At 38.9% G+C, this 9,290-nt stretch overlaps 1 protein-coding gene across 1 annotated transcript; it reads left to right on the top strand.

The window, feature by feature from the left end:
* Nucleotides 1-7,352: 7,352 nt before the first annotated feature.
* On the top strand, nt 7,353-7,685 carry LOC145669752 (uncharacterized). Its single transcript, XM_081738090.1, has one exon. The coding sequence runs from the start codon at nt 7,353-7,355 to the stop codon at nt 7,683-7,685; it is 333 nt and encodes a 110-aa protein (XP_081594216.1).
* The last annotated feature ends 1,605 nt before the right edge of the window (nt 7,686-9,290 follow it).

Genomic DNA, 9,290 nt, shown 5'->3' with positions numbered 1-9,290 from the left:
AAGAAATAAAAACCAAAATGTTCTTCTCCCAATAATTTTGACACAAGATTAGTATATCTTTTGTATAGCATCAAGGGAAATGGTAATCAATTATTTATATCTTCACTGCGTGTAGAACGACCTTTGATACGTACCTGTAGTTTCATAATACCCTGCGAGCTCTGATAAAGAATTCAGGAAGCCGAGTGTATTCGGCCGGGATTTTAGCGCTTAGTGGCTCGACGGCGCGGCGTGAGAAAGCCTCTTAGCGGTGTTTGATTTGTAAATAATACAACGCAGTGCATTGTATGTGTATGGTCTAACGCAAGACAGGTGATTTCACATCGAGGAAAGGAGAAAACAAAAACTTGGAATAGTCTATGAGAAATATCGGGAAAAGTGGACTTACGTAGTAATTGATGTGTACAATTCATTAGAACATTTATTAAACCCGCACTGTGTTATAAATATATATGGCAAGGGTCAAGATAGCTCAGTGATAAAGGCTTACGTCTAATGTGTGGGGTCCGCGGTTCGATTCCCGGCTAAGTAAGTTTGTAGTGGACAACACCGTGTCCGTGGATTTTCTCGGGGTACCCCCGTTTCCTCCCACTTTCTTATTCCACCAATTTTTCCATCAACGTTCACCTGCCTCACTGATTCGTCTCCTTTAGCTTAAAGAGCATAATCATAAACTGAAAAATTTCATTTTCATTGATACATAATGATGGCACGCCTTATTAAAAGGTTATGTCGTTACGTCCTTTACATCCATCTGTTTGTTAGGAATAAGAGCAACAACAGCTGTGTCCCGTGTACACTACGTGAACAAGTTTGGTTTACATAAGTATGATGTCTTCTCATTTAATATTGAAACCAGAAGTAGTAGTGGTTTTAGTACATAGATTAGAGTGGAGATGGAATAGTCCTGCATTCTTGATACCCTTAATTGACCGCAAAAAATCGCTCCTAAATATCCATTACCATTTTTCGTCTTGTAGCGATCAACGTTGAAATCGAAAGTAGTTTATTTCGACCAGTTCTGGTTTGAGTTAAAAAAAAAAAAAAAAAAAAAAAAAGATTAAGAGATAAGAAGGTAGGCTACATATTCTTAGAACGCTAAACCTGTTTAAAAAGTAACTTCTTGATATCTCTTATCATATTTGCTCTGTGTAGATAAATATTGAAACCGGAAGTTCTAGTGAATTTCTGTCATTTCCGGTTTTATTAGATAAATAAGAACGAAGATACAATGTGTTATTAAAATGCTTAAGCGATTCCAGGAAGCCGCTTTACCGTTTTTGCTTTCTACTAATCAACATTAAACCGGAAATGGTTCATTTTTATCACTTCCGGTTTAAATATAACTTTTTCCATAAACGAACTCGGTTTGTCATGTACATCCTGACCAAAATTAATGGTGACCATTAAGCAGTTGAGTTTTTTTTTTTTTTTTTTTTTGTTTTTTGTCTCCCGGAAGGAAAAAGAGCGCACTGGTAAACGAGGTAACTATAGTATTCGCGCCGAGTCGTGAAGCTTGACCTAGATCTATCGATTTCACCACCCAATAGAACGCGAGGGTGTGTTCCAGTCGTCAACCCCCACCCATCAAATTTTGTCAGTGTCGTCTCTCGCGCTACAGGAAAACATCTCCCGAGACTACAATGTTGTCGGATTGGCGCCAAGTTCCTTTTTTTTTTTTTTTGCGTTATATTTTTGTTGTTACTATTCGTGTTATTGTTACCGTTTTAGAATAATTGTTACAGTGGTTATTGTTGTGCAGTGTTATTATTGGTAATTTTAAATGTTTTTTTTTTTAATACTTATTTACTATCTCTTCCAAGTTTGGCAACATTGTTGATGAATTTCAGCTGTTTGACATTTCACCAAGTGTGCGTTCGGGAAGCGGCTCCGCGAATTGTACCGAAGTTTTCCGATGCATGGAGCTCAAGCAAAACATTCGTGTGATTGGTTTAGAGCCCAAGCTTCACAACTGGGTGCGAGTACTATAGGCGGCATCATCAATGAAAGATGAATTTCCTGGTGTAGGGCGTCCGTGGTGATTATGTGATCAGTTTGGAATTGTTGTTTCCACTCAGATACCATCTCATGGCATGGGCTTTTATCCCTATAGACTTCTTTTATCTCTGCGTGGGTGTGCTTTGCTCATTTCCCCTGAAGCATCAGAAACTTAAAGACACTCCATGTCTCAACCATGTCAATCACCGCATCTTCAGTGATTTACCTAGATCAAGAAAAGAAAGAAAGAGTTGTTCTAACGAGTCCAGAATTTGCATGGTTAACGTACAAGGAAATAACTAAGAAATGGATGTCCTCAGGGGTTCGAAGTTCGTCAGTCTCTAGGTGATTGCACGAAGTTTTCGATACCCCTTGTAGTGGTGTGCTCATGGAAATACTTCGAGATTCTTCTAAAACTCCTATTTAACACGATACGCAAAAAGAAATATTTACTGGATGAAGATATGTATACAAACTATGGATGAGCAATTAAGAAATTTTTACTTTCCGCAATCCGGAAAGTAAAATCAGAAAATTCCAGATTTCGGAAAAATTCCGGAACTTAGAAAATTTCCTGCACTCGGAAAACATCCGGAATTTAGAAAATTCTGAAATTCAGAATATTCCGCAATTCGCAAAACTTGGGAATTCAGAAAATTCATATTCCTGCTTTTTCCCGAATTTCGGAATTTTTCCGAAATCCGGAAAGTGAAATTTCCGATTCCGGAAAATTTTACCCATCCCTAATACAAACATTTGAAACAAAATGAATTTTGGAACTTCACTCCTTTGACAAAAACTTTTGTGTACGCCACTGCCCTGAAGAATTAAATTTTGCTTAGCTTAATGTCTTCTGTGAGTTGTTATTTATCTCAGTTTTGAACCAATTTCATATAAACGAAACTTGAAATTTAAAAGTTAATATGGTAATTTTATCCGGAATCTCATTAATTATGCTATGCACTATCGTCTTGCGACTACCATAATGATGAGCTCTATGAGGGTATATTTCACCTCAATAAGTGGGAAGATTCTCGTACAGCACAAATATTGTGGTTTACAAAAGAAATTAGTCTTTCTCAATTTTCTCAGGAGCTCCTCCGTGGCTAAGCGGTTAGCGTACGCGCCTTTGGCGCGGGAGACCCGGGTTCGATTCCCGGCGAGAGCTCATGTGGTTCGGATTCCACGTTAATCAGTAGGTCCACGTCTCACATAGCCTCGCTGCTGAACGGGACGTAAAACTCAAAATCAATCAATCAATTTTCTCAGATTTCAAAAAGGTAAGACTTTGATTCAGGGTTCTGGGCAGCATAGGAACATAGAACAAGTCTACCAGCTCGCCACAAACACATTTGTGCAGCTATAAATTCCATTATTATATCGGTTAGGCTTCACAAGATTGGGCTGGAGCTGATTATCGTCTTGATTGTTTCTACATAACAGATGGCGCGCACATCGTGTGTTTGTAATTCCAATAAACACCACCAAAACATTTTTAGTTTATGTATCTACTACTACGAAAGTTTGAGCTGGATACTACTCTTTTGGTATTAAAGTTATACCCTTTTAAAATCAGGGAATGATTTGTACTCACCCTGTATATATATATATATATATATATATATATATATATATATATATATATATATATATATATATATATATATATATATATATATATATATATATATATATATATATATATATATGTGTGTGTGTGTGTGTGTGTATAAAGGTAACCATGAGAGTTCTGTCGCTTTTTCACTGACCACCTTCGAACATCGATATGTCACCTACGACGTAACTGGAAGATCAAAAATAATCGCCATAAACATTGACGACCTGCCAATGTTCTGGAAGGCCATGGATTCTATCGTGGTAGAACTTGGAGGACTATGTTGCGAAGAAGGTATCAAGTGCATTTTGCACTTCTACTAGTGATTTGAACTGGCGTCCTCTACAGTGATTTCCAAGGAACAGGTGATAATCGGATGGTGTAATGTCTGGGGAGTATGGCGGATACAATAGTGTTTCCCATCCAAGACGTACAATGGTGTCCTGGGTCATCCTAGCCATGTGGGGCTTATCGTTGTCCTATAAGAGACGGAGGACCCATTTGCGATTCTGAAGTGCTGGATCCAGAGTTTTGAGTTTTTCTTGAACACGGCTCAACTGCTGACAGTACACATTTGCATTGATGCTCTGACCAGCTGGTCACAGTTCTCGATGCACGATGCCGCGAACAGTCCATCAAACACACAGGAGGACCTTCTGGTGCAGCGCTGGTTTCGGCTGTTTTGAAACCGGTTCATGGGATGCTAACCAATGATGACGACACCGTGGATCTTTCTACAGGACCCACTTCTCATCACATGTCAACAACCTGTCCTGAAATGACTCCTTCCTCAGACGAAACACAGGTGTCTGCTCGCGTTGCCTTCTGGCCCGGAGTCAAATCATGAGAAACCCATCGACCCAACTTGTAATGCTTCCAAGTTGTTGAAGGTGCTGCCGAATGCTTTCTTCACTCACACTGAATTGTAGTCGCAGTTCCTCACATGTCTGTCCATCGTTCGCTTCAATTGCTTCGTGAAGATCTTCATTTTGTACATGTATTGGTCTTCCGGCAGGTGGTACATCTTCGAGTATTTCGTCACAGTCTTTAAACTTGTTAAACCATCGCTACACTGTCCTCGTAGTCATGACATCTTCACCAAAGGCCTGGCATATCTTTCATCCCGCTGCAGCGGCGTTTGACCCCAGTTAGAGCTCGTACAGCATACATGTCCTTATGACCCTCCATTCGCATTCAACTCACGTGTGAGGACCAATTGAACACACACCTCCACAAAAAGCGACATAACTTCCTTGGTTACCTTTATATATATTTCATTGCGCGAATAATGTTGTAAAATGTAGTATTTTTGCAATACAAAACTAAAATTTAAAAACAAATCCTCTCTTGGGCAGGTCCTGGAAAGTATAGCTTCTGTTTGTTTTCAGTGATAGACGTCTATCAAAGCAGTGACGCAAGTACTTTGTTGTCAACGCAAATAGACTAGACATGAATTGCTCTTCAAGTACAACCCTTCCTATATTGCTTTAAAAAAAAAGAAAGAAAAAACGATCAAGAGGACGGTCTCATTATGAAGCGTTCTATATTCATACCTATCGACGCACAGTAGATAGGATTTCTAAAAGAGCTTTCTAACACAGCCCTCACGTACAACAATTAAAATGCAAGGTTTCAAGTGTTCTTCATATGGATTTTTTTTTTCATTCTTTATTTCTTTGTAGACAATACGTAGAGATTGTCGTTCTTTGTACTACAATGTTTCTAATTTTATCAAAGATTAAGCTATATGGAATCTATATATTAAAATGCTACACGAGGTTTCTATGATTGTGATCAAGAAAAGTTTATATGTTTGTTTATTTTCGACAATGAGATCTCGAAAACCACAAGTGCTAGAAGCGTTCCGTCTTTGCTGGTCGATTCCAAATTTTATGTAGATTGTCCAGTTCTAATTGAATATTTAAACACATGGCCGTTATTTCTTTATTACATTTTTTAAGGGTAAGCTGGAAGTGTTATTTTTTTTAAAAAAAACATCATATCCTATGAGTTATACATTCCAACACTACATAATTATATACAGGAATAGTATATCTCTCAGGCGTTTGTTCCATGTGCAAATGATAATGAAAAAAGGAAGGCTAACCATTTCTCCACTCTAAGATGAATCTTTATTGTTTGGAGTGTTTTGCCCAATGAACACCATACATTACTGACATTATAATTAATCGTATATGTGTAATGTATTTGCTTATTACGTACTACATTGAAGAAGAAAGAAAACACTTATCATACATGACTTAGAAACTCCAACCGGAAATCTTGCAAACGGTGCAAGATATTGAAAAAAATAATCGAAAAAATCTCCCCTTTATCGTACCCCTTTCCAATATTTTATCAAGACGTCTTTCACTTGTGTCTGTAAAGAGGCATGTACGTATGTTGTGAGGAATGAGAAGGAGATTCATGCTCATATGTGAATGATGCGCTGGTTAGAGAGCGCAGGTTCAGGTAGTATTATTTTAAAAGTAGTTCTTACCGATTGAATTTTGAACTGATCTTGGGTTTGAGCCTTAAGAGGGCGACTTATAACTGTGGCTAAATATCCACTTGTTCCCTACCCGTGGTTCAAAATGCCGAGAATTTACTTACAAAACAAAATACAATTAGAGAACATCTCCACTCAATCATACGAAGAAAGAAGTACATTACCTGAACAACGGAGTGTTGTTGACAATTCCAGTTATACACACAAAAATGATTTTTTTTTAAACTTACTACTAAAATATTAGGCCTAATAGTATAGAAAATATTTAATGACTTTGTATGAAATGCCATTTTTATCGTGACTCACTTATAAAATTTCACGTTTTCACTTTTCACACTTTTATTCTATACTCCAAGGGGAAATAGGGAGCAGCGGCTCTTAAGGAATTATCTCCTGGTGAAGATGCTGTTGTAGGTAAGAATTCCCTACAATGCATAATATTACTTGAGATGTTATTTACTTCCGAATTTACAGTACATCATAGTTAAATATCCATTTGTACTTTAATCTAATCTTATAGTGAGGTTGCTGGCGGTTTACAGAAGAGAACAGCTAGTTGATGTTGCTTATTCGAAGTATATACTCATATGCCCACTGAAAGCAAAACAAATGGTTTCTTACAGTAACTGATGCGTTGTCCCTCCAACCAGGAAAGTCCCGAAAGAGTTTACAGTAGTTCGTCTAAAAACTCTCAGTACCAGCAACATTGATTTTTTTTAAAGTCAGGGAACTGTGTTTTGTGAGATGTCCGCTGTTATGGTTTTTCAAGCATGTTAAAATGTTGCTAGCTTACTACATAACAATGTTACAAAAACACTGAATATTTACCTAGTCTAGCCATAAATACTTTCACAAACTTTTGGCTTTGTCTGTACAACCTGTTGTGCAGGTGACAAGGTACAATTTGGCTCGAGGTCAGCCCTGGTGAGTGTGTGTCGAACAGGGAAAAAGAACGGGTGGATCTGCTTCGCTTAAGCATGGAGTGGGGTAAGTACGAAAAAAGAGTTTAAGTGATTGCCTTGGATAAGGGTGGAAATTCACCAAGTGAGATTTTCAAATTGCTGAAACATCTGAAAATCAGCAAAGATTTGTTTACCGGACAATCCAGCGGTTTACTGAGACCGGCAGTGTACGTGACCGGCCAAGGGATGGTCGTCCTCACAGTGTGATAACAGTGTTAAAGCAGTGGCTGTTCGTGTGCGGCGAAATCCACTCTGGAAGGAAAAGATCATGGCACGGGAGCTCAACATGGCCCCAAGATCAATATCCAGGTTACTTTCTGAAGACCTGAAGGTCAGAGCTTATCGGCGGAGCACGGAGCATTTCTTGACACCACGGCTGAAGCAGCAGAGGAAACTGAAAGCAAGACAGCTCCTACAGCGGTACGTCAACAATGGACATCGGCAAATCCTCTTTATCGACGAGAAAATCGTTACCATTGAAGAGAGCTTTATCCGCCAAAATAATAAGATATATGCTGCAAGCTCTCGAGAAGCTCGTGGGAGAGTTCCTAAGATTCACAGAGGTCATCACCTCTTCTCAGTCATGGTTTGGTGGGGGTGAGCTATGAAGGCCACACCAGACTTTACTTTTGTGAGCAAGGTGTAAAAACAAGTACCAGGTCATATGTGGAAACTGTTCGGGAGACTATTGTGAAGGACTTGAGTGACGCAATGTTTAACAATAATAACTGGACCTTCCAGCAGGATTCTGCGCCAGCTCATAAGGTAAGGATGACACAACAGTTGTTGGAGGCCAATGTACCAGATTTCATCTCCAGTGCTGAGTGGCCTTGTGGTAGCCCCGATTTAAACCCTGTGGACTACAAAATGTGGGCAGTGTTAGAAGATATGGTCTGCAAGGAAAGACACCCTTCACTTGAAAGTTCGAAGCGTTCCTTGGTGGCAGCAGTGGCGGATTTTCCGATTGATACTCTCCGTACTGCAATAGATGACTAGCCCAAGAGACTCAAAGCCTGTGTGCGTGCCAATAATGGACATTTTGAATGTTTGATAAGTGCCAATTGTAAAGAATGTATGTGGTTATAACATATTAAAAGAAAATTGAAAAATCTCAAACCGTATTTCATATATTCACAAAAAAGTGTGTGACAGAGTTTATCGTTAGACTGGGTATAAACAACGTGTTATAGGAACGTTTTAGTTTAAATAAATTTTGATTGACAATATTGTTGACTAGTACATCTCCGTCTTGGATACATCTGTTGCAGTGAAAAGATGCTTTGTTCACTTGGCTTCGAAGAACTAAAGTTATTCGGTTCTCATCAATGCTCACCAACACACAGAAAAAAGTTTTTATATAAAAACATTAGTAAAATGGATTTTTCTTAAGTTGCCTCGTATAGTAGGGGACAAAAGAATATATGGAACCGGAAGTGTTACAAGTTTCACAGTTAAAAGGAGATGTGTCATTATTTGCTGTATGTTAAGCAATGTCAGGAGTATGTGTGTTACTGTTAGGAGTATATGTGTCAGTGTTAGAAGTATATGTGACACTGTTAGAAGTATATATGTCACTACTATGAGTATGTGTGTCACTTCTGGGAGTACTGGGTCACTGTTGGGGGTTGTGTGTGTCACTGTTTTCATAATTTATGTCAGTGTTAGGAAAATGTGTCATTGTTATGTGTATGTGTATCACTATTAGAAGCATTGTGTCGCTGTAAGTGTGTGTCTGTCATTGTTAAGAGTAAGTGTTTCATTGTTAGGATAGAGCCCCTGCCAAAAATTGGCCCTTCTCTCAAATTTATCTTTATCCCCCTCCCGAAAAAAAATAAATTTGATTGTATTATTTTCAATGACAAATTATGTCCCGCCTGAGGGGCCGCGGTGGCTCAGTTGTAGAGCGTTCACCTCTGGTGCTTGGGGTCCCGGGTTCGATCCCAGCCCCCGCCAAGTGAACTTTGTGGTGGACAAACACCGTGTGCGTGGGTTTTCTCGGGGCTCTCCCGTTTCCTCCCACTTTGTTCATTCCACCATTTCATTCATCACTCATCATCACCGTCTCCTTTAGCCTAACCGGCATAAACGTGGGACGTAAAACTCAAAGATTTCATTTCATTTCATGTCCCGCCTGAATATATCTCAGAGTGCAACTTTTGCACTATGGGCATCCCTGTTGTTACAATTGATTTTATATTGTTAATCC

Source organism: Thermobia domestica, chromosome 14 (assembly GCF_964235325.1).
Source record: "Thermobia domestica chromosome 14, izTheDome1.hap1.1, whole genome shotgun sequence".
NCBI classification, from domain to species: domain Eukaryota; kingdom Metazoa; phylum Arthropoda; class Insecta; order Zygentoma; family Lepismatidae; genus Thermobia; species Thermobia domestica.
Note: the sequence above shows the minus strand (reverse complement) of the source record. Positions and strands in the feature narration are given on the sequence as shown.

Excerpts from the sequence above, each read along its gene's own strand:
- LOC145669752 (XM_081738090.1), top strand. The coding sequence starts at position 7,353 with ATGGCACGGGAGCTCAACATGGCCCCAAGATCAATATCCAGGTTACTT.